A 15,370-nucleotide genomic window follows, 5' to 3' on the forward strand; every position below is an offset into this window, starting at 1 on the left:
TTCTTTCATACTCTCTCACCATTTGTAGAGAGCAACAATCTTCCTACTGACGTCTAAAGCAATAATTCCCAAGATATGATCTATAGACAGTCAGTGCTCCCCAAGAATCTTTCAGTTATTGTCTGATCTGGTTCCTAGAAAGAAGAATATTTCTCTTCTGGAGCTTCATCATCAAGTCATCCTCATGGGTCTGTACTATGAAATTGCTATATTTTTATCCTATGTTACCTTTCAGATGATCTTTCTTTAAGTAAATGAGAGAGGTGAGAAATGAGAGGTAAAAGATCTGGGTTCTTGCCCCATAAGATTTTAGAGTTAAAAGGTTCCTTAGAGATTGTCTAATCTAACCCCTTCATTTTGGAAGGGACCTGCCAAGATCCCATAGTAGGTAAGTAGCAAAACTAAGACTTCTATGTCTCTAACACATAGCTCAAAGCTCTTTCTAGTAACAACACTGCCATTTGTTGATGGGCTCAATGATGATGATGATGATGATGATGATGATTTTGAATTTTTCCAAGTTACTGCATTAAGTTCTGGGCACCACTGTATAAGAAGAATATCAATAACATTGTTGAGTATATAAAATATAAAAAATGTAGTATTACTATTTTAACTGCACTTTCTCAAAAGTGATTTAATTATCCTATTTGCTAAAGTTCCTGCTTATTAATCATTTTATATTTTATTTTATTTTATAGCTACAACGGCAGCACATGGAAAAAATTGCAATGCCTTCATTATGAAGATAAAAAAAATAAAAATAAGAGTCTTGAGTTGATCAACAAGACTGTTGTTGAAAGGACATTGTTCAAGTAACGTGGAATTGCAAACTATTTGATTAAGTAGTTTTTCCTTAATAACCACTACTAGATCTAAATTCACCTTTTCTACAGTAAATCAATGGATGTTTGCACAAAACAAATATAAGGTATCACTACTAATAAGTCCCTTTGAACACAAGTACAAAATTTCTCCATGATAGATTTTATTTACTTTGAATTCCATACCTGTCTGGTATAATGTAAAGATCCTTAATCTGAGAGTCAGGAGGTATGAGTTCTAGTCTTTGCCCTGCCACTGACTAGTTTTATACCTTGGACTTTGGGGGGGCTTTCAGTTTCTTAATGATTAATTAATTAATAATTAATAATTAATAAATAAAATGAGGGATTATTCCTAAAGTCCTATGAATGGTGAGTTTCCAGTGTAAGGTGACAATATCGGCATGCCTCCCCCCCACCCCCAAGTACACTCCTTTCTTTCATTGATTTTGTTGTTGTGGATAGCAGCTATTGACTTGACTGTCCTGAAGTCAGGAAAACTCTTCATGAGTTCATGACTCTGGGCAAGTCACTTATCCTTTTTTGCCTCAGTCAACTCATCAGTTAAATGAGCTGGATAAGGAAATGGAAAACTATTCCAGTATCTTTGCCAAGAAAATCTCACATGGGATCATGAAGAGTCCACATGACTAAAACAACTGAACAGCAACAGCAACAACAGTTTGGGGCATTTGCAGCTTGAAGGAATTGGAATCTGCTGATCATAGAGTCTATGCAAAATGACAATGCTCCCTTCACCCAAATCAAATGAGCTTGGCTCATAGAGATTTTGATTGTATTAGATAGGGTCATAGGAAATGATCTTTCGCATGTCAAAACATCAAGGATCTGTGATTTTGTCTATGAAACCACACATTCTATCCAAGACAACTCTGTAAAAGAATATCAGTTGAGAGTACAGTGATGTCCCCAACATACAGTAGGCTCTTAATAGTTGTTTTGACATGATTGATTTACATGACTCAATGGATCAGTCTCAGAGTTGTCTGAGGTTTAGAGAGATTAAATGATTTGCCCATGATCACAGAAGATGTAATTTCTACCCAGATCTTTTGCAAGTCTGACATTCTATCCATTATTCCATGGAATAATTCATATGATAAAATCAGAGATTTAGGTGAGGTCCAGAGATTTTAAGTCTCTAGCCAAAGGTCAATTATTTAAAATAATTATTTTTTAGCTCAACTACTATATATGCAAATGTTTTCTAGCTAATTAAAAAAATCCATACCATTTTAAACCCTAAGTAGGGTGGTTATTCCTAGCATCCATGCTTTTGAACTATCTCATATGTTTTAACTATTGGTATTTATGCAGAAAGCATGATGACTTGCTAACTAGTCACTTCCCTCTCTGTAGAATGAGCAGATTGAACAGAAAAGGTCTCTTCTAGCTCCAATACTCTCTTCTTCCTCTGATCCATGAACTGGGAAGAGTGAAGGGTTAGAGGTGGTCTGGGCATGAAAGTTCCTCTATAAGGGACAATTCTTTTTACTCATCAATGAACTTCAATGAGCCCAGGCACTGCTTTGTTTGATCTGCTCCTGAAGTGTGAGAATATAATATTTCACTGTGTTTAATGAAATTCCATTTTAGAAATTCTGGGTGGGCTGAAGAATTTATCATATAGAAATCTTATCTGTGGTAATTCTTAGATTGGTCAGATTAGCTAGTCTTCCTCCCTTTCATGGCCTCTCGGTAGGAGCAAAATCACAACTCACAAAATGCATGTTGTTTCCCACTCCAACATGAGTTAACCACACCTCAATTCTAAGTAACTTGGGGGAATTCCAAAGAAAATAGGTAGGTAGTTAACTGTCTGGAAAGTTAAACTATACACTTACCAAAATAGACTCAATTTCACCAGCAGTAGCTTTGGTCTGGTACATGAGCATTTCATAAGCGATGTCCTTTCTATTTTCAAGTTTATTCATTTTATCATAGGTGTCAGTATTTAAAAGAGACCAACCAAGAAACTGTGTGAGAATCTGAAATAAGAGAAAATAGTCTGCTTCTTGAAGGTAACTAGAAATAGTGATTTGGGTATGAAAAACTTTGTAGCTTCTTGTCAGTCAATGTCCTCATTCTCAACCTTCTAGATTCTTGCTTTGATCAAGTAAGAACAATACTAATAATTATGATAGCAATTAGGGTCAGTCTTGATTGCAGATCAGAGGTAATTGGGTGGGACAGTGGATATAGAGCACCAAGCCTAGAACAGGAAGAGCTGAATTCAAATCCAGCCTTAGATAATTTTGTGTGACCCTATTTCAGGTTCTACTTCTAAGGATAGATAGATAACATTCTTAAAGCATGTAGCAAATTTCAAGGGCTATATAAATGCTATCTATTATTATTCGATAGACTCTATGACTAAAGTGGTATATTTCCACCTCCAAATTTTTTTCTACCTACTAGTTGCTGCCTGAAGTTCCACCATTAATACTGAGCAATAGTTGCCTTTATTTTAGGGTTTGATCCGTGTTAGACTAAAAATACTTCGAGAAGGAGAGATAAAAGTGATATAAACCTGAATGAAAAAAGAATCTAAGGACAATGTTGTTAGGGAAGATTAGGAGTATATAGGGGAAGACCTGGAGAGTTATATTTATCTATTACTCTGCCTAAGATTGCCCTCAATGGTAATATCATAATATAGTGAATGTGAAAGCTACAAAGGAATTTTCATCCACTCTTCTGAAAGATAATTTACTTTATGTCAGCTTTTAATAACATGATTTGGAATATAAGATACAGATTCAATTGACCAAATATTTAATAAGGGATCATTATATGAAAAGCACTGTACTGAGAACATACAAATGAAATAACCCTTAGGAAGGTGACATTCTACTGCTAATTGTTAAATAGCTAAATCCTAGGGGAATTTTACTACAGGTGTTAATAATGTCTATGACCAGTAAGGTGAAACAGAGCCTCAGATGGAGGTAAGAAAAAAAAAGGGCAGTAAAGGGGAGGCGGAAGCATCACAGGATTATGGGATCAAGTATCTAAATCTGAAAAGGTCCTTAGGGGTATTTCAGTCCAACCCTCTCTTTGAGCAGATGAGGTAAGTGATGTAATTTGTTCCAGGTCCAACAATTCTCTTAAAAATGAGAAAATGAGAGTTGGAAAATAGGATGATAATGGGACTATAGGAGAGAGAATGAAATAAGAGAGAATAGAATGAGTTGCATAAAACAGCCAGAAGTTCAGCTACCCACCTCACAACAGGAGGTAGAACTATCTTCTCTCCATTACCTAATTTGAGGAAACATCCTGGCAAGTCCACATTTTAAATTCTGACTAAAAATGTACCATGGGTTGGATAGAAAAGTAGCAATTTGGGGAGGTAGTTATTTTGAGCACTCGTGAATCACTACATAATGAAGCTTTCAAAGGAAATACAAGCACAGGAAAGCAATAATTAGACATTTATCCTACATTCATGAAACTCACCTCAGTGATTTGCTCATCATATTCATCAAAGGGCTTTGCGTCTTTTCGATTGTAAAACGTCACGACTCCCACAATATCTTCCTTCTTGTTGACTATGGGCAGGGAGAGGACATTTTGAATGATCCAGCCTGTTTCATCCACGGGTCCTTTCTATAAAGGATAAAGAACTGTGGTCATTTATTGACAGTCAGAGTCGAGAAGGGATAGCTGTGACCCTGTCCTGAAGGCCTGAAAATGGTGTTTTGGGAGAGACCAGGTCCTTTCTTTGAATAAGAAGCTGCCACTGTGGGCAGACACTATCAGACACTAGAAATAAATATGTCCAATGCTTCAAAGAACCCAATAGTCTATTCCTTGCTGTTCATAAAATGTGACAATACTCAAGAGCAAGAATTTCCATTCAGTGAGAATAAACCTGATAGATATGGGGCTAGCTCCTGGATTCCCAGCCCCTCCCATAACCCCACTGGACTGACCATCAAGAATTCTAGCCCCAAGCTTTGCTACAAATGACTTCTCTGGGCTTCAGTTTCCTCATATGTAAAATAAGGAAACTTGATTAGCCAAAACAGTCACCTGGAGTAGTAGATAGGATGTTGGACTTGGGAATCAGAAAGAGCTGAGTTCAAATCTTATCTTAGACATATACTGGCTGTGTGAACTTGGAAAAATTATAACTTTTCTGTGCTCAGTTTCTGCATTTATAAAATAGTGATAATATCCTACTAGTAACAGTTGTTACTAACTCTTTTGGTGATGATGCCTTCTAGTTTTGAAAAGAAATGATTCTAAGATTCTCTTCTATCAATTCATAAGCAGAACTTTATTTTATCTAAATTTCAGATTTTCCCAGCATTTAGTATAGTACATTGTGCTGAATATCTATGAATAAATATCCATTGAATGATTTGATCAATTCTCTTTAGGTTCACATACATTTAGGAAATCTGATTCTCCCTCCTTTGTGTTCTCTAAGTTCCAAAAGAAATGATTCTACTCATTTGTCCTGCCCATGACCATGGCCCCAGGCAAGCTTTGGTTGCAAGGAAAAAGCTATAACCCTATCCTCCAATTGGTGTTTTCATGCTTTCCATATGATTAAGCAAGTAGATTAGCACATGGACTAGTTAGTTGCTTTCCCTGGAACTGAACAAACATCAATGCAAGCATGTGTGGATGTATAGACATGCATGGTTCTTTGATTGGCCTGACCACTGAAGCTTTGCTTTTTTTGTTAAGAAAGTAATGCATAAGAGGCAGCTAAGTGGCACGGTGGATAGAACACCGGCCCTGGAATCAGGAGAACCTCAGTTCAATTCTGGCCTCAGACATTTAATAATAATTACCTAGCTGTGTGACCTTGGGCAAGTCACTTTAACCCCATTGCCTTGCAAAAACTGAAAAAATAGAAAAAAACATAAATAAAGAAAGCAATGCATATTCAAAATCAACTCAGCAAACATTTATTAAGACTGTATGATGTGCAAGACACTGGGCTAGGCAATAAGGAAAAAGAAAAAAATGAAAGTCTCTGTCCTCAAAAAGCTTCCATTCTAAAGGGTGATACAGAATATACAAATAAAAAAATTCAAAAAAATAGAGAGAGAGAGAGAGAGAGAGAGAGAGAGAGAGAGAGAGAGAGAGAGAGAAAGCATTAAAAATTGGGAGAACGGGAAAGGCTTGTTGGAGGATAAGTACCAGAACTGAGATGGGGAAGAAGACAAAGATTCTGAGAGGCAACGATAAGGGAAGAAGGAATTCTGGGAATGGGGGGGGGGGAGAAATGCTTTAAGTGAACTGTATGGGAGGATAGCTTTGAAAGGAATATGTCTCTATATATGGCAAGTTATATGTCTTTTTATAGGTTATATTTTATGTACTAAATCTATATATTATTTGCCATACTCATATAAGTTACATGTCTCCATATTGTTACATAAGTGATATCTTTATAAGTTATGTCTCTCTATATTGTTATATAAGTTATTATATATTATATATATATTATTATATTATTATTATATTAAGTTATGTTATTGTTATCTTTTGTATCAAGAGGGCAAGGTTTTCACTTGCAAGTGAATCAGATTTAAGTGAAGCAGAGCTATGCAAAGTCATCAGCCTTACTTTATCCAGCAAAGTCATTGGAGTACAATGGCTACACATAGGTCAAGACAACTGGCCATAGCCCTAGATGCAACTGGAGCCCTTGTCCTTTTTATATTTTGGTCAATATAAGTATATATCTATATATTATGTTATATGTTATCTCTATATATTTTATATATCTCTCTAAAAGTCTCTCTATAGTATAAATATATATATATATATATATACATATATATATTTTAAATCTATATAGTAGGGGCGGCTAGGTGGCGCAGTGGATAAAGCACCGGCCCTGGAGTCAGGAGTACCTGGGTTCAAATCTGGTCTCAGACACTTAATAATTACCTAGCTGTGTAGCCTTGGGCAAGCCACTTAACCCCATTTGCCTTGCCAAAATCTAAAAAAAACAAAACAAAAAAATAAAATCTATATAGTATAGAAGAAAAGAAAAAGAGAAGCAAGCTGTATTTGGAGTTTTATGTATAATATTCTTTTCCTGTTTTAATATATATTTAGAAATCTTTATTTTATTTGTTGCTTGTTAAAGTCATAGAACAATTTTATATATATGTATTATGTCCAGATAACAACTCATCATCCAGAGTGGTTGTGGCATAGATTAAATGAACAACAATAATATAAAACTAGATTGGAAAGATAGGTTGTGGAAGATACTATATTCTAGTCTGAGAAGATTATATTTTATCCTAGAGGCAATAGAGAACCATTGGAGATATCTGAGCATAAGCGTGACATAGCCAAATTTTGCCATAGGAACATTATTTTATTCATGCACACTGTATTTTTACCATATATATATAGACAAGGGCTGAAGTGGTATGTATGTCTGTATATGTGTCTGTGAGTTCATAAGTGTATGAAAATTAAACTTCCTGAATGTTCCAGATTTGTAGTAGGCAAGTCCTAAGTTAGTCCTTGATTCTAACTGGGAATGGATCTTCTAGCTTTAGCCAGAAGCTTATTAAACATAAAGGGATAAGTCCCAGAAAAACATGTCCCAACATCAGTGCCAATCATACCTCCAATAGACCCAGTAGGCAGAAGTAGGGCACTGATGTCAGAGAGGGGAGAAAGGAGGAATCTAAGTTGAGAGATGTCACTAGATCCATGATTGTGATGTAGGATGTTGTTGAGGAGGGGGAAAGTTGGAATGAGTGCCTAAGGTTATGTCTATCTCCAAGAATGATGATAGAAAAAAAAGGGGGAAAATTGGGGAGGGAGGTACTGTAAGAATTAGCATTCCAAGACTGTCCTGGATGTATAGTGAGGTCCCAAATAGGGGAGTTGTCCTAAGGAAAGCAAGATGATGAGTAGTAGCATGAAAGGGCATAGCATCAGTCAATGGAAGTCATATTTTGGGGTGTGGGGGTGAGAAATTTGACAACAGAGAAGTTCAATAAACACAACAAAATCTAAGCAGCTTGAATGCCACCAAAGAATTATCAGAGGGAACTGATTTCATGATGAAGGAGGTATATTTCTGCCACTGAGAGTAGGAAAGGATGGTATTGTGGTAGGGGTACATCCCCTCTCTAGGATGCAGGCTCCCAAGTGCCAGAATGAAGAGCAAGGTATATTTTTCTCCTCTCACTTTTTTCCCCCTCAACTATCTCCCTCCTTTCTCTCTTCTTCCCACTTTTCCCTCCCCTTAAGTATCTGTATCTAGAGTAAATGAAGGAATAAACAAATTTCTACTTTTGTATCCTCATTGTGTGTTTTTCTCCAAGTGGGTGTTTCATAAATGTTTGTTGATCAGTTGCCAAAAATTAAACCAATTAATATTTATATTGCTGAACCTGCCAGTCACTCCCAGCCACCAATCAATAAAATATCTGTACCAATTTGGAATAAGAGAAACAAGATTGAAACTTTGTCAAATGAATTTCTCTTTCTGGGTCTCATTTTTCTTATCTGTAAAAAGGAGGGGGTTGGGCTAGATGAGCTTTAACTCTTAATCTTATAATTTATTAAAAAAGAACTTGAGTCTTATTGTCTCCTGGAATAGAAGTGGAGAAAAGGAGGGGAGAAAAAAAGGTGAGGATGGAGCTCAATAGTGCCTTACCTGAAATGTGAAATATTCATCTGCTGGTGCATTCATCATATTACAAATCTGCAGGAAGAAGAAAGTGTTCAGAAATAGTGGGACTTAAAAAATAAGAGGCAGTAAAACTTACATCAAATACAGCAATTAGCTTTTTTATTTAAATATGTGTATATGTATGTATGTATATATATTTGTTTTTCCAACAATATGCAACAGTAGTTTTCACCAATCTTTTTTTTTGGAAAGTTTTGAGTTTTACATTTTTCTCCCTCCCTCCTCCCCTCTCCCCCTGACCAAAAGTGATCTAAGATAGGTTTTATGTGTATAATTATACTAAACAGAGATACATGTTAATCATTTTGTGAAAGAAGAATCAAATTCAAACAGAAGGGGAAACCAACATGGTACATAAGACAACTTTTAAAAATTGAAGATAGTAAATTTTATAGTATAATTACTTTCAAAATTATAACACTATTTTAATAATTGGTCAGTTACCAATTTCTACAGCATAGAAATGATATGCACTAATAGAACCAATATTATGGGATTTATGTTACTGTTTTATGGGGGTATTTTGTAGGTCTTTGATGTGACAAAACAAAATTATTAATATCATGTCATGAATCATTTGAACCTACCCAGTTATGTGAAAACTAAAGCCCAGTCATTTTCTTTTAGAGTACATATGGAGTCAATTCTTAATGAACCAGGCAGATTTTTCAAATAGCAGCTTATCTATAGAAAACAGTCAGCTAGGTAGTGCAGTGGATAGAGCACTGGCCCTGGAGTCAGGAGGACCCAAGTTCAATTTTGACTTCAGACCCTTAATAATTACCTAGCTGTGTGACCTTGGTCAAGTCACTTAAACCCATTGCCTTGCAACCCCCCTCAAAAAAAGGAAAGAAAATATTCATCAACTTCTTATTAATATTAACATTTATTTTGCTTGTCATTTGTTGATTTAGTTATTTCTGTTGACCCATACTTCCTTATGCAACCTGATTTATAAATCATTTGAAACTAAAGCATTTTATTTCTCCTCTTCCAGTAAGATAGGGATGCAGTGTGTGTGTGTGTGTGTGTGTGTGTGTGTGTGTGTGTGTGTGTGTGTGTGTGTGTGTGAAATCTTGCTTAGACTGGTGGTTTGTATTAGAGGATGCTAGAGACTGTATTGGCAATACAGAGTGGGATTAAGGAAAGAGGAGGGGATGACCCTACTAGGAAACTAGACAGTTTTCCAGCTCCTTCTGAATTAGGTTTTCACAGAGTGACTTCATTATTTTAAATGTTGTGAATTCTCAGAACATCAGATATATTTATATTTAAATGTATGCACAAGATGACATTCCATTAACAGCTATTTTTGGTTTCCAAATAGCAGATAATAGAGCTGTTACTCAGCTTGGAGTCCATAATTACTTGCAAATTTCCTTTCCTCCTCTCCTCTCTCTGGCTCCACTCATTCCTCTACTTTGTGCTTCTACCCTCCCACTTCCTCAGTCTAGCTCTCCTATCTTCCCCTCCCCTTTTTCTTCACCTCTCTTTCCTTCTCTTCTTCCTTGCTCTCCCCCATTTTCCCCTTTTAATCTTTCCTCTTTCCCTTACCTTCCTTCACCTCTCTTCATTTTGCCCTTTCTCTTCCTTTCTCCTTTGCTTTTACCTCCTTTCTTCCCTTTTTCTTCTTTTCCTTTCCCTCTTCATGCTCTTCTTTTTCTCTCTCCCTTCTCTTCTCCTTTTTTCCTCTCTATTCCTCTTTTTTCTTCTCCTTTCCTTTCTCTGCTTGCCTCTCCCTTTTCTCCCCTTCTCTTCCCTTTCCCATCCCTGCCTCTTTTCCTTTCTTCCTTCCTTTAATAGTCTATTAAAACTACACTCCAAGCATAGAAAAATTAGCCACAGAAGAAAAATATCACAAGGTCTAGATTCTAAATAGAATCACACTGACTGCTTTGTAAATCTCCATGAGTCATTATGAGTCATTGGAACTCTCAACCCAGGTGGCCAAAACTTAATGGAGGCTGCCAAAGGTGTAGAGAAAATGTTAGAGGAAAAGAAGAAATTATGCAAGTAAACACAGCAAAAACCCACTTCAGGTGTCAGACTGTGAAAAGAAGAGAATCCACGGTAACTGGAAGAAAAAAATCTGACTCTGGTGACCTTCTGTTGAGAATGGACAGACTATGATGTTGATGAATGGGGAGTCAGAAGCCAGGAAGACAGGAATCAGCAGAAATAGGACTATGACAAGAGCAGACAGATTTTGGGTATTATATTAAGCAAGACATTAGAAGATGAGAAGAAACAATGTATCCTTAAAAAGCTAAGTGAGGAATAACAGACAGGACAGGAGATCTGGGTTCTCCAAATCGTTGAGTGTCCTTGGACAACACATTTCATTTCTCTGAGGTATTGTTTGTTTGCTTGTTAATAAAACAATAGTATTGGATCATATGACTTCCAACTTCTTCAATTCTAAATAAGCAAGGGAGGGTTATATTATGATGAATGAGCTCTGATACCATTTGGCAGTAGTCAGCATAGTTGTGGAAAAGGAGGTGTTTAACATGGAAGAAATTGGTGCAGATTTCAGCTTTCCTCCAGTGCTCAGAGTATCAAAGAATTTTATAACTAGAAGAAAGTAAAGAAGAAAATTGAGGGTTTATCTTTCATTGGCCATGCCTTGTTGAGGACATGAAACAGATAATAAATTTGGTAATTCATGAGTATTCAGTATGGGAGGGAAAAAGGAATAAAAAGGAACACTGAAATTATAGAAGAAGACTATAAAAAAGAAGAAAAACCTGAAACTGAATGCTATATAATTATGAAGACCAAGTTCAGCCCAAGAGAAGAAATGAGAAAGTGTCTTTCCCTACTCATCTTTGCAGAGGTAGGGGACTATGAGTGTGGAACAGAGCACACATTATCAGACATGAAGAATGTGATGACTTTGCTAAATTATTTAAAATATATCTATACATATTTTACATATATATAAATATGTGTGCATTTGCACATATATTTAATATTTGGGATTGCTTATTCATATAAGGAAGGGAGATCAATTGGAAAATAAAGATGTCAGAAAAACAAAAGAAATCAATAAAAATAAACATTTTTTAAAAGAACAATATAATGAGGATATTTATAGAACATTACAATGTAATGGAAAGAGTCCTTTTGGACTTTAAAGTCCAAAAACTTACGTTCTAAGCTTGACTGTGAGATATCCCTTTGGCTATTTAGAAGTCTTTAAGTAGCTCTATGACCTATGTTTCTTTTTGTATCAAAGTTGAAAGAAGGGTCTGTCCTTTATTTTCAATTTTTGTATTATTTTCAATCTTTGAGCTAAGATCAGCTGATATCTACAGTTTGATAAATGATAATTGCAGAAAAACTTACAAATCCATGTTCAGCAACATATGTTGGCAACCCACTAACAAGAGACCAGTGGTCTGCAGGAGGCATCCTTTAAATTTAAAAAAAAAGAAATTATGGGACAGACAAATAAAAGCCATATGAAATCTATTAGTACACATGAGATAAAGATCATATGCTATTCATACAGCAATCTCATTCATAAGAAAACTCACTGTATGACTTTGATCTCTTCTTTTCCATGTAGAATATAATCAATAATCTTATAAAAGATAATTTCCTAAATAAAAGAGACAGATTAAGAATGAGTCAGAATGAACAGAGGTCTCCTTGGGAGGAACTATAGTTTAGCGTCTTCTCTACCAACCCTGTTCCCTAAAATTCTTTTCTTCCTGATAGAATGTCTGCTTCAAAGATTAAGATTGTAGTAAAACTAAGCATAGGTCACTGCCTATTTTGTTACACAATAAATTTTTTTTAATCAAATTTGGTTGTTTAAAAAAGTTGAATTTTGGTCACATTTTTGTGTACTTTTTTTGAGGGGAGGAGTAAAGTGACTGTAAATTCTTTCATCATATTACCAGATTTAATCCTTCCTCCCCCCACCCCCAAACTTTTTGCTTTAAATTATGTAGAAATAGCCTCTTAGGGATTTACATCTGAAGTCATCTCTAGCTCAGTTTTCAGTGAGAATTTTATTTTCCCATTTGTAAAATAAAGTGCCATAGAATCTGTCTTGACGAATGAATGAATGAATGAATGAATGAATGAAAAAGCATTTATTAAATACAATGCCAAATACTGTGCTAAGTACTGGAGATATAAATTAATACTGGAAATATAAATAAAAGGAACCCTCAAGGAGTTTTCATTCTAATAGAAAGAGAGAGTATATATATATATGGGAGAGGTATTCCAGGAAGGGCATTTTAGTCTTGAAACTTACAGTAATGGTGATTTAGGTCATGGAAGGGGAGAAACGGAACAACATAACCCTTCTAGGAACAATGATTGAGATGAATAAATTGGTGTGAAATTCAAGTTTTTCCTAGTGTTCTGAGAACCATAGGATATTTTAGAATTAGAAGAAGGTGAGGAAGGAAATTGAAGATGAATTTGAATGACTGTCGAACTGAACTGGGGAATGAGGGAAGCTTACAAGATGGCTATTAAGGTTGAAAAGAAAGATGGCTAGGAGTAGAGCATGACCCCAAGCATGGATGGTATCTTTGTGAAGTAATAAATCAGAAGCAGCAGTTCCAATTTTAGGACATTAGACCCCATGGTATACCATCCTTAGAATCTAGCACAGGATTTTATACCCTGTTTTTTTATTTATTATTTTTTGTGGAATGGATGAATAGATGGATGGATGGATGGAGGGATGGAGGGAGGGATGGATGGATGAACCTCTCTCCCAATATGTGTTTAAAAGGAGCCTACTCCTGAAAATGGATCTAAGACCCAGGATTTTCTTCTACCTGGTACAATATGGAATGAGCCAAGAAAAATCTTTGTTAGAACTTACTCTGCCATCTGGTGTCTTCGGACCTTTGTAAGGTTCTGCTTCTCCAAGCTTGATTGACCATTCATCATAGAACTCCTACAGACAATTAGATATGAATGTTACTGAATAAAATATTTCACAAATCAATCTACTCTAGATACATCTTTGTGGTTGTTTAATTCAGTATATTTCATTTGTATTCCTTATTCATAGACACAGTCTTGTCTAGATTATTTTAGAGGTCATCAAGTAGAACACCTTCACTTTATAGATGAAGAAATGGGAAAAGAGGTTGAATTACTTTCTTAGGGTCACACAGCTAGCTAATTAACAGAACTATGATTAGAATTCAGGGTAGAGTTTTTTCTATACTACCACACCTCTTTGCTTCTGACAACTGGAGCTGACCCTGATTCATATCTGGCTCTGGAGGAGAAAGTGAGTCTGGTGGTTTAACACAGCCCCTTCTCACTCAAATCCAATTCATATGCATGTCAAGGCATCACCTCTCTGATGTCATTGTCTTTGAAAATGAAGGAGAAACATCAAGGGCATTAAGAAAAAGTGTTGGTTTTCAGTAGTATAATGAATGAAATCAATTTATTAATTAAGGAAGGGGGCCAAAAGTCTTCACTTCTTCCTGCTGAGAAAGTGGCTTGATCATGAGACTCAATAAACAAGGCATTTGGGCTGGGGAAGCCGTTTCCATCAGGACCTCTAACTCATTTTCTTCTTCATCAGTTTAAAGGGATCAAGGACTGGGTGTTCTTTCTCCTGGCAAAGATTTGTCCAGACTGCATTCTGTTTACATTTTAAATAGAAATTAGGTTTCCCAGTTAGGTAGAGTATCCCCCAACCTATTTAAAAAGTAGTCTCATCATTCAACCTTGTCTTTCAGAGACTGACTGACTTTTTTAGAAGTTGGGGTTTAACAAGAAAGTAAAGGGAAAGAGTACATTACAAATTAACACTTAGTTATTAATATAATAGTATAATATTAATTTCTCTCAGCAGATATGGAATTTAGTAATTATGGATTGAAAATAGATGAGTAACAAGCTCTTTATACTTCACCAAAAGTGGTAAACACTCTTACAGATTCTATTTTTCATTTTTTTAACACAAAGCTAAGAGCTGCAATTTCATCTGAGACAGGTACTATCTATTTTTAGTTAATTATTTAAATAGTTCAAGTGAATCATTAAGTTAATTGCATTTTCTATGACAAGTATGTGATTCACAGGAGACTGTAGGTGGGGGAAAAAAATCAATGGAATGATGAAGACCTTTTCTTTGGTCATATCCAGTAAGCCGATGGAGTATCTTTCACAGTTCAAATAGGCTCTAATGGTATATAGGGCTTTGTGAAATTGTCTTTCAATATCTGTAAGTTCTTCAAATACTTTGTTGGCTGACCATAAAAGGACCTGCGAATAGTTACAAGAAAAAAAGGGAAATATATATAATCTTTAGATAAAACATTAGAAAGAATAGAATATTCACATCAAGGAAACAAAATACTTTTGCTGATATTTTATGAATATATATTCAACAAGCTCCTAATGTACCCAATTCTCCCTCAAGTAGAAGTGAGAGTGCATAACTGAAAATATACTGAAAGGATATCCTTCATGAATTGGCCAATAGGGACAAAGAAGATGATGCAGTATTCTAACATGCAGAATTGTAACCTGGGGGTGGCTAGGTGACACAGTGGATAGAGCACCGGCCCTGGAGTCAGGAGTACCTGAGTTCAAATCCCACCTCAGACACTTAATAATTACCTAGCTGTGTGTCCTTGGGCAAGCCACTTAACCCCATTTTTGCCTTGCAAAAAAAAAAAACCTAAGAAAGACAAAAGAATTGTAACCTAGGAAAAACTTGATTGTATAACTTTCTGAATATGGTAGATGAGATAAGATAAGGGCAGGTTGAATTAGTAACCTAGTAAGCATCTGAGGTCAAATTTGAACTCAAGTCTTTCTGACTCCATGCCTGATGTTTCTA

At 35.7% G+C, this 15,370-nt stretch overlaps 1 protein-coding gene across 2 annotated transcripts in view; it reads right to left on the minus strand.

The window, feature by feature from the left end:
• Positions 1 to 15,370, minus strand: part of PDE6C (phosphodiesterase 6C) — a 66,006-nt gene that overhangs the window by 37,643 nt on the left and 12,993 nt on the right. For both annotated transcript variants that reach the window (XM_074231879.1, XM_074231877.1), the window contains 7 exons: positions 14,650 to 14,790; positions 13,385 to 13,459; positions 12,072 to 12,136; positions 11,881 to 11,947; positions 8,497 to 8,544; positions 4,305 to 4,454; positions 2,690 to 2,833 (listed from right to left, as the gene is read on the minus strand). In XM_074231879.1, coding sequence (XP_074087980.1) covers positions 2,690 to 2,833; positions 4,305 to 4,454; positions 8,497 to 8,544; positions 11,881 to 11,947; positions 12,072 to 12,136; positions 13,385 to 13,459; positions 14,650 to 14,790 — 690 coding nt within the window. The remainder of the gene's footprint in view (positions 1 to 2,689; positions 2,834 to 4,304; positions 4,455 to 8,496; positions 8,545 to 11,880; positions 11,948 to 12,071; positions 12,137 to 13,384; positions 13,460 to 14,649; positions 14,791 to 15,370) is intronic.

The sequence above is a fragment of the Macrotis lagotis genome, chromosome 4, assembly GCF_037893015.1.
Source record: "Macrotis lagotis isolate mMagLag1 chromosome 4, bilby.v1.9.chrom.fasta, whole genome shotgun sequence".
NCBI classification, from domain to species: Eukaryota; Metazoa; Chordata; class Mammalia; order Peramelemorphia; family Peramelidae; genus Macrotis; species Macrotis lagotis.